This window comes from Protomyctophum bolini, assembly GCF_963924005.1.
Source record: "Protomyctophum bolini genome assembly, chromosome: 6".
Lineage (NCBI taxonomy): Eukaryota > Metazoa > Chordata > Actinopteri > Myctophiformes > Myctophidae > Protomyctophum > Protomyctophum bolini.
In genome coordinates, this window is record NC_137867.1 from 29,457,683 (window position 1) to 29,480,749 (window position 23,067).

The following is a 23,067-nucleotide window of genomic DNA, read 5'->3' on the forward strand; positions in this document are numbered from 1 at the left end:
CCTCCCTCCCCTCCCACGGCCTTTCTGAGAAGCCTCCCGCCGCTGTGAAAAGCTGACAGACAGATGGAAGCTACGTACGACTCATCAAAGCTGCACGTCAGTCAAACACTGATGTGTGTGTGACTGTGTGTGTGTGTGTGTGTGTGTGTGTGTGTGTGTGTGTGTGTGTGTGTTTGTGTTTGCGTGTTGAGGCCTGGGAGGGAGGAAGGAAGCTCACAGCTGGTTGTGGTGAGAGCGAAAAAAAGAAGAGAAAAAAATAAAAAACCAAACATCCCTGACATTATATCCAACAGGTAGAGCTCGTATGAACATAGCTGGCTCAGGTTAAAACACACAAGTCTCATTTGATCTTATTTGGGCTACTGCTGTGGCTTGAATAGAACACCGCTTGCCTTACATTCAGTCCATCAGTCAACGGCTGTTTGGCGTTAATATCACTGTGGTTGGATGAAAACCTTGCGCCATCAAAAGAAAAACAACACCACATAATGTTCAGGCTAAAACGTATTCCCTCACAGTACTGTAAGTTACGATCACTTTGGGTATAAGTGTCTATCAATAGGTTTCATGGCTCCGGGAGGTCATGTAACACACTTTACCACTATCGGCCCTCGTCAGACTGTAAAGCAGTGAATCAAAATCACATCGACGCAAACATTTGGGTGTTAATGGTGCTCTCCTGGTGACATTAGTGATACCAAAAGAGCAGTTTTCGTCTTTGTATATGCATTGTTCATAGTTTGCATTTGACACCTACCTCGCCTATGTCACCGAAAGCATAGATGTTGGGCACGGACGTCGACTCGTCGTCACCTACAAGTATTTTGCCTGTATGGTTGTTGAGTTGCATGCCAACCTTGTCCAGACCCAGAGCTTTGGTTTCAGGGGCTCTGCCTAGGAGGGAGAACACAGGAGGATTAATACATTATGTTTCCATCACGTGTGTGTGTGTGTGTGTATATATATATATATATATATATATATATATATATATATATATATATATATGGTATATAAAAATGTGGGGTTTTCTTTCTCGTGGATTACTTTCCTTACTTTCCTCACATTCATTCTCCATTTTCTTTGTTTGGCCTAGCCCAGCCAATGGAAAAAAAATGTCATGTGTTTTATTGTGTCACGATTAAAAAAAGAAACGTTTATGGCATTTGCTTAGATGACTGAACTACAGCTATAAATTCATTACCCACTACCAATGAGAGAGAGCAACAAAAGCTATCTATGTATTAACAACACATTCCATTCTGGTGAAATGCCAGCATAAGGTTTTGGTATGTCTTTTCTCACCACTCCCAAATCCAACAACAAAAAATGATATCTAGCAATTAGAAGCCTGGAATGCCCATCGCTGTCACTCCAGACAATACAAAGTAAATACCTGATATATCATCAGATGTAGGGGGTTCAAATTATGACCCATATTGGAGAAAGGGAGGATTTATGTTCCTGATACATGCAGCACCGTTCAGGTTTAAAGGCATGCGTTTAGCCTGCTTCAATCCAACATAAGAGTCTTATCAAACTATTCAAAAAGAAAACATCATCTGCTGGGAGAGGAGGGAAAGAGCGATAAAGAGACATACAGAGACATGCAAATAGGAGAGGAAGTTAGTAAGATGGAGAGATGTTAAGCATTCAGAGGTGAATTATCACTCCAGATGTTACTGTGAGAGAGACGGAAATGAAGAGATGAAATTAAGAACAGAATACTGGGTAGGGGAGAGAACACAGTTGAAAAAGACACTTTCCCATTGCATTGAAAACTGTAAATACACTCATTTCACTGGCAATGTGGCAACAGGAGATGGTGTACAATTCCATAAGATTTTGTTCCATAAATTTCCCCACTCTCAATTTAAACTAGTATCATATCAAGTTGGGCAAAGGTTAGAGGCTTCAGGGTGCAGGATGCACTCTGAAGATGCACATAATTTGTCAGTAGACATTATCAAAGTGGAGGAAATAAAATATATTTAAAAAGTCTTCTCTGCCCCAAATATGACCCAAGACAATGTTATTATTGGGCCTTGTTTCCTAGTCTCGCTTGCTTTAGACACCTCTTGCATGAATATTACACACAGTATCATCCAATGTGGGAACAGACACCATACAGGAGGCCAATTGGTGAATAATGATTATGCACTGCTTTTGTGTGACATTTCTTATCCAGCAATGTTATGGATACCATGTTGGGGGGAGAGAGTAGACAATGTTATGGATACCATGTTGGGGAGAGAGAGTAGACAATGTTATGGATACCATGTTGGGGAGAGAGAGTAGACAATGTTATGGATACCATGTTGGGGGGAGAGAGTAGACAATGTTATGGATACCATGTTGGGGGGAGAGAGTAGAGGATTAGCAGAATGAATAATGTTATGGATACCGTGTTGGGGGGAGAGAGTAGAGGATTAGCAGAATGTTATGGATACCATGTTGGGGGGAGAGAGTAGAGGATTAGCAGAATGTTATGGATACCATGTTGGGGGGAGAGAGTAGAGGATTAGCAGAATGTTATGGATACCGTGTTGGGGGGAGAGAGTAGAGGATTAGCAGAATGTTATGGATACCATGTTGGGGGGAGAGAGTAGAGGATTAGCAGAATGTTATGGATACCATGTTGGGGGGAGAGAGTAGAGGATTAGCAGAATGAATAATGTTATGGATACCGTGTTGGGGGGAGAGAGTAGACTCTACTCTCTCCCCTCTACTCTACTCTCTCTACTCAGTAGAGGATTAGCAGAATGTTATGGATACCGTGTTGGGGGGAGAGAGTAGACTCTACTCTCTCCCCTCTACTCTACTCTCTCTACTCAGTAGAGGATTAGCAGAATGTTATGGATACCGTGTTGGGGGGAGAGAGTAGAGGATTAGCAGAATGTTATGGATACCGTGTTGGGGGGAGAGAGTAGAGGATTAGCAGAATGAATAATGAGTGTCTGGGGACCGTTATCCCATCAGCCCCGTTAGGTGTCAGCTCTGCCACTTCCTGTGGGGGCGGCTGACTGACGCCGTCGACACTTGTCCATCTCGCCACACTGTCTCCATGGAGACAGGCCGTGAGAACGTCCCTCCTTTACCCAAAACCCATGGCCACACCACCTCACCCCGGGCCCCACCACCAACCTTGAGGTACCCGTGTAGATGCTATCGAACAGCAAGAACAACAAAACCCCCCTGAGACCTTCTTCCTGGCTGGAGCTGCACAACAACTTCCTGCCCCCCTCCACCCCTGGCTTTCTTAGTGGGCTTAGACTTGTCCTTAACCACACCATGGGCTTAGACCTGTCCTTAACCACACCATGGGCTTAGACCTGTCCTTAACCACACCATGGGCTTAGACCTGTCCTTAACCACACCATGGGTGGAATAAATTATAAAAGGACAGAAGACAGAGAGAGAAATGGATAAGAACACAGGGGGGGATCACGAGGAGTAGGAGAGGAGTAACACAGCAAATGTATAAAAGTAAACTTTGGCAAACTAAGTAAACTTAGGTCAGGATTTAGAAGGCGTTTTTAGAATCGGCCTTGGGTATAAATGGGTTAAAAAAACACATTTTCATACCAGGGTGCCTACAACAATATTATTTGAAACGGGTGTCTGTGGCTTTAAGCAAATGTGAAAATCGCAGTCAGTTTGAGAATGCCTGCTTCAAGGCACTAGCCTAGTTAACAATGCTATCATCAACTCTCTCTCTGCATCGCTGGACCTTCCTGTCTGCCTGTCTCCAGTCACTTGGTGTAACTGGCAGAAACCACAGCTCCATTGTGTGGCACGGACACAACAACAGAGGTTAGGCTGATAAGGCACTTGGTCTGTACTAGGAATCACATATTCACACACACACACATACCAGACTCATGCATGCAAACGTGCAGGCACACACACTACACACACACACACACACACACACACACACACACACACCTGAACAAAGCCTGTTGTGACATTAGGGAGGAAACCTATGAGTCGCTGGGCTCATTAGCCAAAACAATCCTTGCAGCTTGAAACGAGAGTCGACTGCTTATCTGATCAATCAAATGAACAAAGACAAAAGAAAAGCAAAAAACAATAAATAAGGGAAGAGAATTTTTTTTCCCTTCTTTTTTTTGGAAATAGATTATAGAAGGCGCTAATAACTGATTGTACTGTACAGTCTCTCTTGTGCCAAAAAGGATTTTAAGACATGACTCAGTATTAATGACTTGAGCTGGCTCAAGACTAAAGAGACTCATTTCTCTGGTGGGAGAGTGAGAACAAACAGATGCTGCTGGAAGAGCTACGTAACATTCACATATTTTCATTTTGACAAAAGGATTAAGGATCTGATCATCAGTCAGACGAACAGATTGGATTCAAATAAGTTGAAAAGTTAGGCTACCTATCCGGTGAAGTGCACAGCATTATGTAAATTATAACAATTATCTATATTTTCAGTCCACCACCTTGGTCCCAAAGAACATATATTGAAAACTATAACAGATGACACGCCTAACTGGCAAAATTGTGGCGGACCCCCCCCCCCCTCCTAAAAGGAGAGCAGCCAGTCTGTTATCTTAATTGTAAAAGGCTGAGTGGAAAGCAAGGAAAAGAGGAAGGCTTTGGCTGAACATGATCATTAGCAATATGCGTGTGTGTGTGTGTGTGTGTGTGTGTGTGTGTGTGTGTGTGTGTGCGTGTCCTGAGCATGACATTAAACTGCTCCGTTGTAACTACCATCGTTAATGTAGTGGGTGCAGATTTAAGATGCATTAGCAACCTCTGTGGACACCTCTGTGTGCTTCAACACCATCGCAAGCTTGCATACAACAAGGCACTGCTCACTGATGGAGTATACCGACAGCCGGTGGTGCTTGGTGGACCTTCCCATGGGGAGCTACCGGGAAGAGAGGCGTTGGACCTGGCCTTATAGCGGTGTGTCCGTCCGCTGTCGGAACAACAGTGGGTGGATTTTGGGCCAATGGGATCAGCCACGCTACCGGGAACGATATGACACCGGGTGGCGATGCAGGAGTGGACTGGGACATGGTTTCCTCTGGTGGTCCAGGCTGAGACATACCCGCGGACTGGTTGTTGGTGGCCGGGGGTTTCCAACTTAGGATGCATGCCTACACTAGTTGTGCCCATGGAATGCTGGGTGGCATAACATTCTTGTTGTATCGAGACATATTCTGCACCTGAACTATTTATGTCCTTGTATGCAATTTCTTCTGTGTGGACATAAATAAATTGTTAAAATGTATGTGTGTGTGTGTGCCTGCCTGCCTGCCTGCGTGTGTGGGGGGTACCGGAGGTGAGCATCATGATTAGGGTTGGATCGGATCAGTTGATCGTAAATCAGGGCCGATCACGTCATTTTCATCTGATCGGATCGGGAGCCAAAAAACGTGATTGCGACATCCCTAGTATCATTATTATATCCATATCATGATATTAGACTGGATATTGTCTGTGATTTGGGATATTGTACTATTGTGATATGGCATAAACGTGTTCTATAAAATATAAATATCGGATCGTGAAAAAACGGTAACGGCAGATGCTCAAAATCAATCAATCAAATCAGCAAAAAAACGTGATCGGGACATCCCTAGTCATGATTGGTATTTTTATACCGGTATTCATATTTGTAAAAAAAACTGTTGAAATTGACAGGAGGTTTAAGACTTTTAAGTAAAAGAACAAAAAAACTGTGGAAATGGAAAACTGTGATCTGACATTCCATCCAAATAATAACAATAAAGAAAATCAAACGCACAGTTAACTGAACTAATAGATTATAAAAAATACTAATCAATGATTTAATATAATAAATTGGTTAATAATCGATCCCTATTTTGTCATGTCAAAAAATAAATGGTGAAACATAACTGATCTACAAGCTCACAACACAATGATGAACTTGAAGCATTGTGAACTTTTAGATTGGATATTTTCACTATTTCTTTTACACAGTTTTGCTATGAAGTATAAAATAACACATAACATAAGTGGAAAAGAATAGGGCTTCTCGATTGTTAGATTAATCAAAAAAGTAATCGATCAATTATCGCTAAGGAAAATAATGGACAGTTGGAGCCCTAACATTAGTTAAAGCATAATGTCAGATGTAAAGATAAACAAACATACAAATCTATGTGCATTGTTTGTTTGACTAAGCCAGTAGAGTGACATAATGCAAATACCCTTATGTTCACAGATTATTACCATTTTTTGAGGGGCGCTAGCCCCTCCAATATTCAGCTATTAGTGTAGATTTTGTTACACAAACATCATCATATGTGGACGAGCAAATCGTCTATTTCTGTCCTACAAAAACATTACATTCCCATTGACAATGAATGGAGAAATTACGTCAATATGTGTCTGAGCAAATAGACATGTTACGTCATTATGATGTACGATCAGCAAGGCTTGACATTAAGGCTTGTCCTGTTGTCCGGGACAACTAATACGTCTTTCCGGACAAGTGCATTAAAGTTTTACTTGTCCATTGGACAATTGATTCTTGGTTTCATGTTTTCTGAGCCAACAATATTGTCTGACATTATTATGGATACTTGGACTGATGAATTTGGAATACCTGACATGTACTGTATGTAAGATCACAGACATTATAGGGCTATTAACTTGTAAAGTCATCATATTCATCTAATATAAAAGTAAACATGTATTCACCAAAACCAACTTACAGTTAGTTGATTTAAAATGTATTTGTGTGCTCGTGCTCCGGACAAGTGAATGGGAAATGTAAAAGGACAAGTGCCTCAAAAAGTTAATGTCAAGCCCTGCGATGATAAGAGTGCCCCTCACTTCACACAGGTGTGATTTTTGCCATAAAAAACAACCACTAATAATAATTAGAGAGAAGAGGAGGTATGCCCACTGTCCACACGCAGACAGGAAATGTAGGAATGTGCCGTTTCCTAGCGCGTCCCCGCAGCAACACCTGCGAGAGAGAAGGATGTTACTGGGACTGTGCTGGGACCTGTACTGGTCCCTGTGGTCCGCTCTGTAACTTTAATACCTCCAGTCCACAGAGTCCCCCCTGGACCCCGCCCCGGCCTCTAGTGTAAGGTCACAGTACAGAGGAAGAGGTCATGGACTCTCATAACTCCTGCGTGTAGTACATGTACACATCAAAGAGGAGAGGCCACGTCCGAGACACGCTCTCAACTGGACCGTAAGGGAAGATCATGCGTTTTACAATTTAGTTTTTTGAAGCACATTGTAAACTCAGATATTTAGATGACTGATCTATATTTAACCATTTTCAACCTGGTGTCCCTATTTTGGACATAAATAAATAATAATAAATAATAATAATAATAATAATAATATATATATATATATATATAAAAATATAAAATCGTGAAACATTGTGAAACTAGTAGGCTTGTAGAATATTTCCGCACAACACTGTCGTACAACGAAACATAAAAAAGTGATTAAAAACTGAGTAGTCAGCTGTGGGGTGCGGGTAGGGAACTGTGACGGACATTGTGTATTTGTTTGTTTAACTGTATGTAATGTGATTTATTTTCGTTTTATTTTTCGTTTTGTCATTATTTATTTATTTTTGTTCTGTATTTATTATTGTCAAAACATTTTGTGATAAGATTTTGTTTGTATTTGTGCTGCCATGGGGATGTGGGGGTAAAAAATATATGTCATGTAAGAATATACATCTTTAAAAAAAAAAAAAAAGTGATTAAAGGTGAGCATCATTTTCATGATTACAGTACTGTATGCATGTTGTGTACTTGTTGCTTTGTTTGGTTTTATGTCTGCGACACTGCCTACAGTACGCGTATGTGATTGATGCCGTCTTGATGCCACTCTGTTGGCTAGGTCTCCACTGAGGAAACCAAAACGTCCACAATCAAGGTCTAGTAACCTTCAGGTTGTGGAGTTACTGTATGAGGTCGTTGTATCTTTCAATGACTCTGCTCTCTTATGAAGGATATACTGTAGGAAACTGACTTTGTCACACGATCCGATGCATGACAAGTCAAGGCACCTTACTGAGCGAACACTCAACGCGAATGTCCCTCTCAGTATCAGCCGCACGCTATTCTGACGGCGGCCGGTGCCAGTGCTGATGGCTGGGGCATTGTGGGAATTCAACCGTGGGAGGAAAGAACGTCATCTGTGCCACTGGGGTCACATATATCCTTGTCGCTGTCACACGCACACGGGCCCACCATCTCGTACACTGCACACACGCGACGCACTCTGGGTAGCGTGTCTATGCCACAGACAGACACGTTAGGACCTGAAAAGCCCGGTAGTCAGGCTTTAGGAAGCCACCCGGTCGTCTTCTTTGGGACCCGACCTAAACGCAAATAAACCTGCGGCCGTGGGACAGACGGATGTCCACGATTGTTTACTCACGCCACTGGCAGAATGGGAGAAATGAAATGATAGAACAATGAATGGATTGTGGAGGAAGGGGAGGGCGAGGGAGGATGGTGCCGGCAGGCAGGGGACACCAGTCAGGCATGGCAGTGACAGATGCGGCGGAGAGGGTAGGGTTGGTTTCCGTAGGGGCTGGCACTGGGCAGGAAGGCCCAGAGCGCGAGAACAAAGGGAGGGGACGCAGTGACCCTGTGCCTGGGTGCATCCTGCTCCATTCTGGCCTTCTCCGAACTGGGGAGCCAGGGAGCCAAGCGCTGGGGTGATTAACACTTCCCCCGGGGTTCTATCACTCAGCCTTTATTACTTTGTTTTCAGGGTTGATTCCTCTACTCATCTGCTGACACAGCACTATATTGAGGATGACAATCAGATGTATGGCAGCCAGGGTAGATGAAGGGAGTGCAGTCACACAAGTCTTGTATTTCAGTCACACATTGAAGAGGAAAATAGAGCAGGTTGTATACATCCTATGTGATGTCCTAAGTTTTAGTTTTAGGTACTAGAGGTTCAGACCGCTATGCTGCCCTCACACCTAGTCACCTACGCTACACCGCCGATCCGAGCGATATGCCCATATATGGAATCTCTGTATCTGTATATGACCTCATCAGTACAGTAGTGAGGTGATTACAGTACCACCCTCATCGGGAGCTGTTAGGGGTACAAAGTCTTGCTCGAGGATACTTTGACAGGAAGAGACAGGGATTGAACCGGTTCCCATACTCCATCTCCATCTCCTGATCCACAGCTGCCCCTACTGTCTGACTCTTTCCAAATGTCATCAATCTATAACGATAAAATGAAACAAATGCTTACCGACAGCCCACAGCACGGTGTCATACGTGTCCGTCTCTTCTTTACCCGTCCGCGTGTCGGTCCAGGTCACCTGTAGGGCCCCCGAGGGCAGTTTATCCACTCTTTTGGGGACACACTTCCAGGCAAACTTGGTACCGTAGGCCTCCATATAGTCAGTCACAAGACCTGCCATTTGCTGCACAATCAATAGGAGAGACCATGCCTTTCAGTATAACACCCTTGATTGTTCCTATAAAAGTATACGTGGCTAAAGTTTTATAAATTAAAGTTCTGTCATTTATAAAATGTCCTGCATGTTACGTGGATAATGTGCTGTTGGTAGATGCAGTACCTGGTCGAACCCCCGGAGGGCGATGCTGCGAACCATGACTGTGGTGTCAAGGCCAGTGCCGGTCAGGAAGCCTGCACACTCAAGAGCCACATCTGAGCAACACCAAGTTCAGGATAGTATTTTTACTATAGTAGTATTTATTTTGTATTTATTTATTTGTTTCACCTGGGAAACACATCAGCGTTTGTCGGACTCTACAGCGAGTGTGTAAGTGAAATTAATTTACATCAATGATGAAGTGGTTAAGATGCTTGACACAATAACCTATGTACTACTGTTGGTCTATTAAGACTAGGGATGTAGACACAATAACCTGTACTACTGTTGGTCTATTAAGACTAGGGATGTAGACACAATAACCTATGTACTACTGTTGGCCTATTAAGACTAGGGATGTAGACACAATAACCTGTACTACTGTTGGCCTATTAAGACTAGGGATGTAGACACAATAACCTGTACTACTGTTGGCCTATTAAGACTAGGGATGTAGACACAATAACCTGTACTACTGTTGGCCTATTAAGACTAGGGATGTAGACACAATAACCTGTACTACTGTTGGCCTATTAAGACTAGGGATGTAGACACAATAACCTGTACTACTGTTGGCCTATTAAGACTAGGGATGTAGACACAATAACCTGTATTACTGTTGGCCTATTAAGACTAGGGATGTAGACACAATAACCTGTACTACTGTTAGCCTATTAAGACTAAGGATGTAGACACAATAACCTGTATTACTGTTGGCCTATTAAGACTAGGGATGTAGACACAATAACCTGTATTACTGTTGGCCTATTAAGACTAGGGATGTAGACACAATAACCTGTATTACTGTTGGCCTATTAAGACTAGGGATGTAGACACAATAACCTGTACTACTGTTAGCCTATTAAGACTAAGGATGTAGACACAATAACCTATGTACTACTGTTGGCCTATTAAGACTAAGGATGTAGACAATAACGTGTACTACTGTTGGCCTATTAAGACTAGGGATGTAGACACAATAACCTGTACTACTGTTGGCCTATTAAGACTAGGGCCTTGGTTCCAGTTGGAAGGCTCTCTTGCAGGCAAAAAGGATACAACTGGCTCCAACAACAAGCCTGCAAAACACACAAAGACAGAGAAGCTCTTTAGCAGAGGAAATATAACAATACAATCAAAATACAGGTAGTGTGCATGCCAGTAACTTTGGTAAATGGTCCAAATGAAACACTGAAGTTGTTGACTTTGAATGGGAGGCATACAGAGGTGATGAATTACAAAGCTATGCAACTCACAGAGCAAAGTGAAGAGGTGTGAACAAAACGCTGATGGCGGGACACAGAGTTGTCCTGGCCTTTTCACACGGGTGCGTCGGTAAAAGTGTGCCGATGTGTGTGGAGTGGACAGGTGTTGTGTGTGCACCCGCCATATGTACATGTCTGATGATTACAATACATGTATTGAACTTACAATAGAGTACATTTTGCATGTATTAAATTGGGATACACAGTAGGTGGGTGTACATACACTTTCATTATAGCTGTGTTCTGTGTGACGTGCACAGGTATATGCGGCATATGCCTGGCATGTGCACTTGCAGTATGGGTACTGTGTACAGTGTGTGTGTGTGTGTGTGTGTGTGTGTGTGTGTGTGTGGTCCAGGTGAATCATGGCACTAATCCTGCACTGGGATCCTTGGCGTTGAAGAGGGGTAATTGCTAGCGTTTAAACTAATCCCAGAGGATGGGCTGTACCATGTTCAGGGCTCAAGTCCACACATCAGCTTGCTGAGTGAAGCACGTCACCCTCACATACTGTAGGATGAGGCCTTGCTTTACTGCCTCCTCCACTCAATACGCTCTCCTTTCCCATCCTCGGTTCTCTCCTCGCCCAACACTGAAGCCTGACAACTCTGCACAGCCTTCGGCACCCCGTCACCACCCATGCTAATGCTAACCACTAAAAGCTCACATAGCTGTCGGTCACTCTCCGAACCGTGTCCATGTAATGCACAGCTGCACTTAGTAAGTATTGTGCTATGGCTTAGAGAAGGATTAGGCTAGAAGCTTGAGCTTGATTCCATACTTTCATCTCGGTCTGAGGTACTGTTGTCTGCTTTCCTTCCTTCGGCTCTTCTTCTGCTGTGTGTTGGTCTGGTGTCTCCATCTGTACTCTAAAGCAGCACTTTCAACATCTGTCCTGAACAGTGAACACCCAGACAACTTGGAGCCTAGTTTGCGTTCTGTTGCTTTGAATATTCTTCTTTCTCATCTGTTTTCTCGACTGGTTTGAAGTTGGGACATCTATCATTTAGGGAGAAAGTTGACTTTGATACAGTGAATGTCACTTCCTGCTGGGTCTCTCTATCCTGCACATCCCCTGTACTGCCTCCTCCGTCCCAGTGACATTGCGAGACTTAGAAAAATATTTAATTGCTATAGTTCATTTTCCAAAACTGCCACTGAGTGAAGTAAGGCCCTTGGAGTGTACCAGCACACATTTTGCAGGCTTTTTCCAGGGTTCTCATCATTTTTGCAAATACGTTAAACCATAGCCCAACAACTCTTAAGACACACCAAAGCTGACCAGTTGTATTTGCCCAGACTGCAAGTTCCACTACAGTATATGAAATATCAAGGCTACAGAAAGCCTGCATGTATGAGGAGGCATGGCACTGCCTTTGACGCATCAGCTAGCAGCACCATTATGGAACCTTTCCTTCATACTTTTATTTACCATTAAATGCGGGAAAGCAGCTGTCATTTTAGATTTGATCTAAAATAGCATCATACGTTTTTCAGAAAACTCTTTTGATTTAGAACAAGTCTTCTCTTCTGGGGGTCCCTGACATGAAACATTTTCAGCCAAATCTATATACATTTTGGAGTCCTTGGCTGGAAATACTGTGAGAACTGTAAATTTAGATTTTTTTTTAAAAATTGTAAAATCTGCATCAGGTCTTAACAGGTAGATTGATGTGTATAATAAATTGGCTGAGACAGGGACTACAATACACAGGCTTAGCATGTGTAAAGCCGCTCAACAATCCAGTCTTAGAAACATGTAAGACTGTCTATCATCAATCAGTGTTGTCGTGGCACGTGCTCAGTGGTTACCTGGGATACAGGTAACAAATGCAGCCACCTCCGGGGCTATAGTCTGTCACTCAGGTGTGTGCGTGCGCTGCCACTCTATTAGACACGTATCACTCACCTGGGACTCCTCCGCTACCTCCGCCTGCCGTGCCAAATAGCCTCTCTCTCTTCCTTAGACCTCAACTGCACAGCTGACAGCTAGCTATGCAACACACAATAACAACGGTAGCTCCTGACTAGCCATTGCAGCTTAGTGAAGGGTTATGGGGAGGCTAATGCTAACTCATCATAGCTAACCTCTTAAAGCCCTGAGGGCAGGCAGAGGGAGGGGACCCTTGCTGAACAAAGACTTCCTGGCCTCAAGTGGACTTACCCGAGTGGATAATTCTGCTGCCTAAACACACTTGTTTTTCTAAGAGGTGAAGGTTACAGTGATAATTATTTATTTTACAGGTTGACGTGGTGTACTGGGAAGTATGGCATTGGTAGGGCTAGAACTTTAGAAGAGCCTTGGGCAGCCAGGGGGATAGTATAGATATTATTATAAGTAAAGGTTAATATGCCATCATAGGTGCACCACACTGACCACAGTATTTAAGTAAAGGGCAATCAGGCTATGTACATTAGGGGCGTGGCTTGTAACTGATTTACATTAGGGCTTGTGACCTGTAACTATTTCATACTGCCATCTAGTGGTCAAAGGGAGCATGTTTATGGACTCAGGGTCCACCCTAACCCTTTAAGCCTTTATTTGACAGTATATAGTATGTTGACAGGAAATGGGGGGAGAGAGATGGGGAGTCAAACCCGCGACACACTGTCAGAATGGATTAGAAGCCTAGGTGCCCGGACCACTAGGCCGGCCCGGGCACGATATTTGTTTTCATAGCCGATCCAAAAACTATTAACGTACCCCTCACCGACCTTAATCCAAAAACTATTAACGTACTCCTCACCGACCTTAATCCAAAAACTATTAACGTACCCCTCACCGACCTTATTCCAAAAACTATTAACGTACCCCTCACCGACCTTAATCCAAAAACTATTAACGTACCCCTCACCGACCTTATTCCAAAAACTATTAACGTACCCCTCACCGACCTTAATCCAAAAACTATTAACGTACCCCTCACCAACCTTAATCCAAAAACTATTAACGTACCCCTCACCAACCTTAATCTAAAAACTATTAACGTACCCCTCACCGACCTTAATCCAAAAACTATTAACGTACCCCTCACCAACCTTAATCCAAAAACTATTAACGTACCCCTCACCGACCTTAATCCAAAAACTATTAACGTACCCCTCACCGACCTTAATCCAAAAACTATTAACGTACCCCTCACCAACCTTAATCCAAAAACTATTAACGTACCCCTCACCGACCTTAATCCAAAAACTATTAACGTACCCCTCACCAACCTTAATCTAAAAACTATTAACGTACCCCTCACCGACCTTAATCCAAAAACTATTAACGTACCCCTCACCAACCTTAATCTAAAAACTATTAACGTACCCCTCACCAACCTTAATCTAAAAACTATTAACGTACCCCTCACCGACCTTAATCCAAAAACTATTAACGTACCCCTCACCAACCTTAATCCAAAAACTATTAACGTACCCCTCACCAACCTTAATCTAAAAACTATTAACGTACCCCTCACCAACCTTAATCCAAAAACTATTAACGTACCCCTCACCAACCTTAATCCAAAAACTATTAACGTACCCCTCACCTCACTAATAGTAGGGTGGGGCGAACTAGTAGTAGCCGGCGAGGTAAAACGAAATGGTCGATTGGTCGCCTATGAATACAATATTAGCGGCCCGGGCCTGGGTCCACCCTAACCCTCCCTAATCCTACTACCTGCCAGAAACATTATTTCTTATTACCATGGGACCTCTTCCTATTGGGCATTAGTTTAATTGCACTATAATTTAATTAACTTTGAATTACTTACATTTATTTATTCAAATTATTACAAAACAAAAACATTATGAGTGACTATACACAATGGTTTAATTATACCATAAATGGTGCATATATATAGTGCCTTTACATAGATTGTGCATTACATTCACCCATTCACAAACCGATAGGAGACGAAACAATGCAACCTGCACATCGGGAGCAATTAGGGGTTCAGGGGTCTTGCTCAAGGACACTTCGACACTAACTCTGGGGGAGCCCGGGTTCGAACTGGGAACCTTGTGGTTGCCATCCGGCCACTCTACCCCTGAGCCACTGCCACCACCATAGTGTCTGAGAGTAATTATAATGACTACCTACTACCACTATCTCATTATATACCATGTGAGGGGATCCGCTTTGTTCACCATACATGCAACCTAGCAACAGCTGCCACCAGCTTGTCTTTCTTTCTAAACAGAATTGATTAAACTGTGATATAATCACAATACTACACTCAATGTAAACCAAAACACATCTATTGTAGTTTGAAATTGGGTCCAAATTGCGTCTAATTAAAGTGAATTTGGGTGTGTGTGAAAACCGCTGTGTTATGGGAAGGTGATTTGCAGATTTTGCACAGCAAATCCCATTGCAATCCAGCCAGTAGTTTTGGAGATATCTTGTGTGGGGCTGGGACCCAAGTGTTGGACAGAAGCGGACTGACATTGTCATCCTTAGAGCCCGGCTGCTAATGGGACTAAAAACACACCAAGGTAGTAGATTCATCTGATGTCTGTATATCAGACTGTTCATTTCCCCATATCAGTCACCAGGGAACACAGTGCCCGCATAGCCCAGATGTAACCGCAGCCACTAGTGACTGTGTCGGACTCGGTGCTGTGCCAAAAGGAAACATCGAGGGAGGGGAGACCAATTAATGACGTGATGACAGGATGTAAATGCCTGGATTAAAGGGGTTGGTACTGTAAAAAGGTCAGGATGCTCTCTGCTAATCTGACTCATGAGGCGACGAGAGCATGACAGGAAGACAGCAAAACAAACAACACGTCAACCGCTGAATTATTATAGTGCATGTCGTGCACGCAGTCTAGGTAGCTCAGTGAATTCCATTCGCTGTGTAGCTTGATGGGTTCATTAATGGAGTAGGGAGTTAAAAGTTCCTGTGTAAAACAGGTGTTAAAACTTTGCTGATACAGTATATCAATGGATAGAACATAGAATTACCACTACTGTACCAGCATTAAAGGTTGCATTACCACTGGGACCACCCATAGTCAAGCAATATACTGTAAGTATAAACACTCAATAAAAGCATCCATCATTTTCAGATCGACCACCTCATCAGGAAACATCATACTCACGTTTTTCCAGGCGTCTCCTTCAGCCAGAATATGTCATCGCTGGTGATGCCATGCTCCATGGCTCCAGGGATCTTGGCCGTAGGAGAGATAAGAGATCATGTTAACAATAAGCTTTGTATTTATATAATGTGTGCAACTGTAAATAGGCTACCTCAGCAAACGTATTTATTTTTGTATCACTAAATACTTGAAAGTAAGAGATTAGTTGGAAATACTGATATATAAAAATATATATATTGGTATAAAAACAGGACATTTGTCACAAACACAGGCACAACTCATTGGAATAGTGTACACAACCAATACGTGGAACAAAATACAGTGAATTAATCCGGGAAACGTTGTGAATGCATTGTGAGCTTGTAGATCTGCCATTTTTGGTGAAGAGCATAGGTGTAGAGGGAGAAAATGAGGGTGCCATGGACAGACCCCTGGGGGACCCCGGTCAGCAAGTTATATAATGAAATGGTTAAGCACAGAATTGGTACACGTGGCTACAGGAGCGCTGCATTAAGACATTTGTCATTTCCCTGTTTCACTGTCATGGGGACAGACATGGGGCTAGGATACTTTGTAGGGTTTGTTATCAGTCATGATGAGAAATCAAATTTGTAGTTCAGTCAAAGGAGTTCTGTAAAACCCCATCAGGGTACATTCCCAAATAGCTACAGAGTTAGTTGGAAACTAAAACAATTCAATGAGAGGAATATTGTGTTATTTTAATCCTTTTGTCCTGATTTCATGGACAAGGTGAAATTTGGGTCCCGGGGCGAAACAACTTGTCTTGATAGCCACTTGTCAATGAGAAAGATACTTGCATCTGAGGGGTATTTAGGCCGTCCACCGGCTGCAATCACAATGTTCTTTGCAGTCAGGATCACCTGCAGGAAAAGTGGAAGGAATCTCAGCATGAAAGTCATTGGGCACATTTAGTTTTGGGGTATTTTTAAGCCTTTGAAAGCTTTATTGGAGAGAGAGGAAAGTCAATAGGGTAGAGTAATCTAGTTACTTTCAAGACCTTTTTCATACCTCTAAAAGTAAAAAATAAAATAAAATAAAGAATCGACACGGCTAGGGATAGGGCTTGTTAATTTTGCTTATCTATACTGCTTATCAAGCTGGGTCCTGATTTTTACCACTATACTTTAACTGCATTGTTTTATTTCTTTACATGAATTAATTAATATGGTGAATGCAGATTTTACATCAATCGGAAGCTACTACTTTTTTTTAAATGGTCAAAGCCACACAAAGCATACTGCCACCTACCAAGGCAGAGTGTATACCCTAATTGTCGTTCTGCATTTGCCATAATGGGCTTCGTACCTGCTGAAGTCAGGAAATAAACAATTGGGTAAAACAACTCTTTAGGCCTCTACTCTTTCTGAAATTAAATTTTAGACATTTTAAGACCTTTAAGGATTCACGGGGAACCCTGCTGTACAGCATATTGTCCACCCAGCCGGTATCATATCGAAACAGGGATTCAATGGTAAGGGCATTTTGCAGTGTAGTATGCACTATAAACTTGTCCCAGGAAAAGCATTCATGATTTAACTGTGCTCAACCACTCCTTTACAAAACAAAACAAACAGCAAGGAGTTGCAACTACCTCCAATATCAGCGATGGCAGGATAATTGTCTAGTTTATTTTATTTATACACAATTATAAAACAGCAATGTACTGTATTAGAGCACTGACAGTAAGTTATGATCTTGTTTTTGCCTATAGATTTTTCTCTCACTGCGAACAACCTGGTTAAATAATCTGGTCTCCCAAGCTTTGGAACGCCCTACCTGTTCATTTAAGACTTGCAAAATCTGTGTCATGTTTTAAATCTCTTCTGAAAACCCACATTTACGTTAAGGCCTTCTCTTAAATTCCCTTTGCATACTTTATTTTATTGATTATATTTGTATGCTTTTAATTTGTGCCTGCCGTTTTATTTACTGATCTTGTTGTACAGTCCATTATGTCTGTTATGTTGTTGTTGTCTTTTACCCTGTAGTTTTTATGTTGTTGTATTTTATCCTGTTTGTGACCACTGACCATGTCTAGAAATGCGCTATATAAATAAATTCATTATCATTATCAAATAAATGCAAAAAGAGAAAAAGCTTTATGTGAAGAACCAACCTCTTTCCCTGCTCTGCTCAGTCCTTTAACTGTGTGTTCATCCACAAGGCTCCCTTTGACGTTCAGGTACTTCACCTTTCTGTGGAAAACAATAGACAAACAGCTCCAATATTTCAGCTAAGTAGGGCTGTGACAGTTAATACACAGTTAATTGACAATAAAAAAAAATAACTAGTTAATAATCATTGCCTATTTTGGCTATGTCATTATAGGCCAAATGTATAAACATAATGTAAATTTAAATAGTCAAAATAACAGCTCAGAGTGCTCAGTGAACTTGTACATCTGCCATTTTAACTATTTTTGCACTACAGCATTGGGCAACAAAGTATCAAAGAGGGCTTAAGTGATTGAATTCTTGATATATACTTAAATGCGCTTATCGATGATTCATCGAAAGTCAAATAAATAACAAATAACCGGCAAGAAGATAATCAATGGTTGCAGCCCTGCAGCTAAGCAAGGCTCATACTTTGTAATCATATCATTGCGGATGCAAATGAAAGGCATCTTGATTATTGCATGTGTTGTTCCTCTATTGGTCATGATGGTACTTCACTTCCCAAAACAGAACCAAGTTTCAGATGCTGTAATCATTTCTGATGAATGTCAATTAGGAATCCCACTGCATAGCGAGCGAGCCCTGTTGAGTAAGCACAGGCCCATTCAAATAAAAGTTAACAGCACCTGTTTGCCCTCTGGCCAGTCATTCAGTCATCATACAGTCCTCACCTGTCTGTCATTCAGCTGGGTCCTCAGTCTGTGTACTAACAGACTGTACTAACCCTTTGGCAACGTCTCATACCGAGACAATGAGCCAAATAAACACATCCTCACATTTAACTACTTTCGTATCCCTGGACTTGGTATTCAACGAGTGCAGATGTACAACAATTTTCACATATAGCACTGTAATAAGAAGATGGATGTTGGGGTTGCTCACTTGTCCTTGAGTTGAACACGGTGACCCCAGTTTAGGGACCTCACGTGATTTTGGACAGCTTCTGCCATGGTTGCCCTGAAAAACATATAACAACTTAGTCACCAATACCAAATAACAAAGATTACCCTATGTCTAAAATCCATCCAGTAGTGTGTCCGGTTGGCATACAGGTAAAGTTCCGGCCCACTACTGTGGTTATTTGAGTTTGATTTTGGGCTGAATGATATTGAAACATGCCAAGACAATATTTGAGCAGCCCCAGTTTGAGTCCTCTGTGGTGCCTTTGGCCGGGCATTCCAATGAACACACTAACACAGTTGGTCTCGTTCACGATTGAGAGGCAGGGTAGGGGAGGACGATGTCGCTGCAATATCAACTACCAATCTATAGGTTGGTTATAGTTCAGCTGGGAGCAGAACTGGGAGGCATAGCATGTTCCTCCACATGCATTACACCCTACCGGTGAAACTCCTTACAGACAGCAAGTGAAAAGACTCCATGTTTATCAGAAGAAACATGTGGTTGGCTGCATCCTCTCTAGACTAAAAAGTAGGGGTTGGCACTTGGCAGTGACAGGGACTACACAAACATGGGGGGAACTAAATTGGGGAGGGAATAAAGAAGAAGAAAACAGAATTAGAATAATTCAACCAATTGTCCTCCAACTCTGGTGCTGAAAAGTAAGACTACTGCCAGGTTTCTATTCAACCAAAAAGATAATTGAATGGATGGTTCATGGTTGGTTGGTTGGATGGATGATGAATGAATGAATGGATGGATGGTTTGTTTTTTATGTCCTTATTATTATGTCCGTTTCTACCACTAGATGGTGGTATTGCACTAGTCATTTAGCGTGTTGGTTTGATTGCTGGGCAATCAGTTTCATTACAAATTAAACTTGTCATAAGGGAAACTGCATACAGTAAACTATGATGAGATGCATACAATTAAAAGGAAATAAAGCAATACCAATTGCAATTAGCAACGGCCAATTAGTTGCCTAATTCTTGACATGAGATAAAGGTCAGATTCTCACCAAATACTTCGGTAGACTCAATGCGAATGAGCGGAGAAGTTGGGATTTTTGCATATTTAATTTGCTGCGGTTTGCCTTCACACTGGCTGTGTCAAGCGCAGCAAGGAAACGCAGCAGGGAATTTTATCAATGTGTTCAATTCATAAACTATAGCCTACACCTTGAAAATCTATGGTGTTAAAATTATACTCATAACGTGCATGTTTTGTGCCGTCGGGGGGACTCTCTCTCTCTCTGGGCATAGAGCGCACAGACAGAGAAAGTCCCTGGCCTAAGTCCCCACACAGTGACAGCACTCCATGTATACGGCACGCACAGACAGACAGACAAAATATTCTGTAGGCTACACTGCATTGTTTTATGTGTTTCCTTAAGCAATTGATTAATGTACTCGTCTCATCCTCATTTAGACCATGGGCTTCGGTCTCCTCATTCGACCACGTCTATCCATGGTAACGGGACATCTTTGCGCTGCGTAAAATATGCCTTCTCCGTCTCCAACTGTGTTTAGCTCCTCACCCGCCACATTGTTTGCTTAATTTCCTTTATTTGCTGCGGATTGCATTCACACCTGCACAGAATCGTAATCAAGTGCGATTGGAAGTGAAGCGAAACCCCCGTTTTTGGTCGGAGTAGAATGCGGTTCTTTGATGCGCATTAGGATTCGAATGATGCTTCACATCTGCCAAACGAAGCACACCTTCCGACAATGTGCAGAAAGATTCGTTTTAATGGCAGTAAAGCTTTCTGGTGTGAAGGTCACTAAAGACTTACCAGTCATGGGAGATTGGACCAGGTATCTGCCAGCCATACTTCTTAGCATCTTTGACTGCTGATCCAAGCAGAGCAGCCTGGTGCATGAGCTTCTTAGGAATACAGCCAACATTGACACATGTCCCACCAAGACCCCACTTAGTACCTGGAGAAAATGTATATCACTAGTTATTACTACTCCACAATGAGAGGCTTTGAAATTCGTTGGTTGGTTGGTTGATTGATTGATTGAATTTTTTATTTCACAGTATGTAGACTGTAGTATGTACATGTATGTAAGACAAACAGGAAATCATCATATAAAGAAAGTAAAAAAGGGGAAAACATATATGCAAAATGCATAAGGCAAAAGGGAAATATATTTATATAAACTAGAAGATAGAAAAAGATACAGCAGTGTGGGTTTAATGCAGGGACAGGTTCTTTTACCTTTCACAGATGGCTCCACATAATCTAAAACGGCAACTTGTTGTCCCAACTGTGCAGCTGGAAACATGGAAGTAAAATACAGTGTCTTGTGTCAGCAGAGTACTGTAATGTAACCATACTTTTGTTTTTGATTTTTAAATTCTTTAAGCACAGCTCTTGCAATTGCAAATGGTGGCACCATCACAGATATACTATGATAAAGTTAAGACTGCCAAGGTTTTGATATGTCTGTCAATTTCAGGTACACTGAATACTTAGTTAGAATAGAGAAATATGAATTGAGGGGCGCTCTTATCGTTGTACAGTACATCATCTATTCATTGTCAATGGGAATTTTGTGTAGGACCAAAAAAAGCCAATTTGCTCGTCCACATATGACATACATTCTCCATTCATTGTCAATAGGAATTTAATGTTTGTATAAGACGAAAATCCACACTATAGCTGAATATAGGATGGGCTCTCAAAAATGGCTGATGCATGTACAGCACTAAAATATAAATAAGAGTGAAAATTAGACATCAAACTTCTTAACAACATATGAGACTGAAGAATTTTGTAAAATGAACAAAGCTGGACAAAGATAATAAACTCACCTTCTTTGGAACAGGCAAGCCCTCCTGAGCCACCACCAATAACGACTAAGTCGAAGTCATATTTCCCTGTATGATGACATATTGAGTGATTCATGAAAATATAATAATTCATCTGTATACCCGGGTAAGAAAGTTTGAGAGAATGTAGTGTTTTACTATTAGCTCTGGTCCATAGCCAGGTCGTTGGTGATCCTATATTATAGGATCACTTCAACTTCTGCTACATTAACAACCTTGTCCTTGGTTTTACCTTTAAGGTTCCTTACTTCTACAAGAAGTAGGCTACATCACTTTGGTGCCTAGCCCCAATATGTGACCATGTATATGTCCATATAACACGTAAGATGTTCATATATTAGCCTACACACATTCCCCTACACACACACGAGTTTGTGTCATAACACATCTCTATGGATTTGATAACAGGCTCAGCCTTAGCTTACATACTTAACGACATTACCTCAATAAACGAGCAAATGTCCTTTATAATTGCGCGTATATAAGTTAAAGCAAAACTTGCCATTTTAATACATAATGTTACCTGTCAATGTCCTTGTTAAAACGTGAAAACAATAATTAGTCCCTTTCCACCGGTGTCTGCCTCTACAGAAGGCTGCCATGTTGTTGTTATAAAAAAGACCCCAGCGGTATAGACGTCTCATTATTTGCCTGACGAAACTTAAATAAGGTCAAAGTCAAGCTGTTTCTATCTTCTAGAGTCAGTACTAGTCACAGTGACACGTTCATTTGCAATTGTTAATACAATATTGAAAACTTCTGTTAAATTAGTGTATACATCCAATTATCCAAATGAAATGTCATACAGCTATTAAAGGGAACTGGTATAACTCTATGATAGGGAACCCAGGCATCGGCAAAAAGAAAAACAGCGCCCTCTGCTGTTTTGTCTTTTGAAATGAGGTGGAAAGCCTGAGGTAACGACTACGAGCCGAGGTTACTTTTTAATTTACTGCAGAGCTCTGAATCTGTCTTGAGTTGAGAGATTAAATTTGAGTTTAAAGACAAGACATAATAATAATAAAAAATATATTAAGTGATTAATATTAGGATAATACTTCAGATAATTTCTTTGCCACATTTTTCAAATGTTAGAACTGGTAAAAATATATATTAATTATATTATATCATATCATATCATATTATTATA

At 41.7% G+C, this 23,067-nt stretch overlaps 1 protein-coding gene across 1 annotated transcript in view; it reads right to left on the reverse strand.

Annotated features, from left to right (window-relative positions):
• Positions 1–22,529, reverse strand: part of txnrd2.2 (thioredoxin reductase 2, tandem duplicate 2) — a 29,917-nt gene extending 7,388 nt beyond the window's left edge. The window contains exons 1-12 of the mRNA XM_080765931.1: positions 22,441–22,529; positions 21,900–21,965; positions 21,304–21,360; positions 20,875–21,019; positions 19,065–19,139; positions 18,122–18,200; positions 16,803–16,865; positions 15,985–16,055; positions 10,682–10,701; positions 9,587–9,678; positions 9,256–9,430; positions 758–894 (exon numbers count right to left, since the gene is read on the reverse strand). Coding sequence (XP_080622057.1) covers positions 758–894; positions 9,256–9,430; positions 9,587–9,678; positions 10,682–10,701; positions 15,985–16,055; positions 16,803–16,865; positions 18,122–18,200; positions 19,065–19,139; positions 20,875–21,019; positions 21,304–21,360; positions 21,900–21,965; positions 22,441–22,519 — 1,059 coding nt within the window. The 5' untranslated portion in view covers positions 22,520–22,529. The remainder of the gene's footprint in view (positions 1–757; positions 895–9,255; positions 9,431–9,586; positions 9,679–10,681; positions 10,702–15,984; positions 16,056–16,802; positions 16,866–18,121; positions 18,201–19,064; positions 19,140–20,874; positions 21,020–21,303; positions 21,361–21,899; positions 21,966–22,440) is intronic.
• Positions 22,530–23,067: the final 538 nt, after the last annotated feature.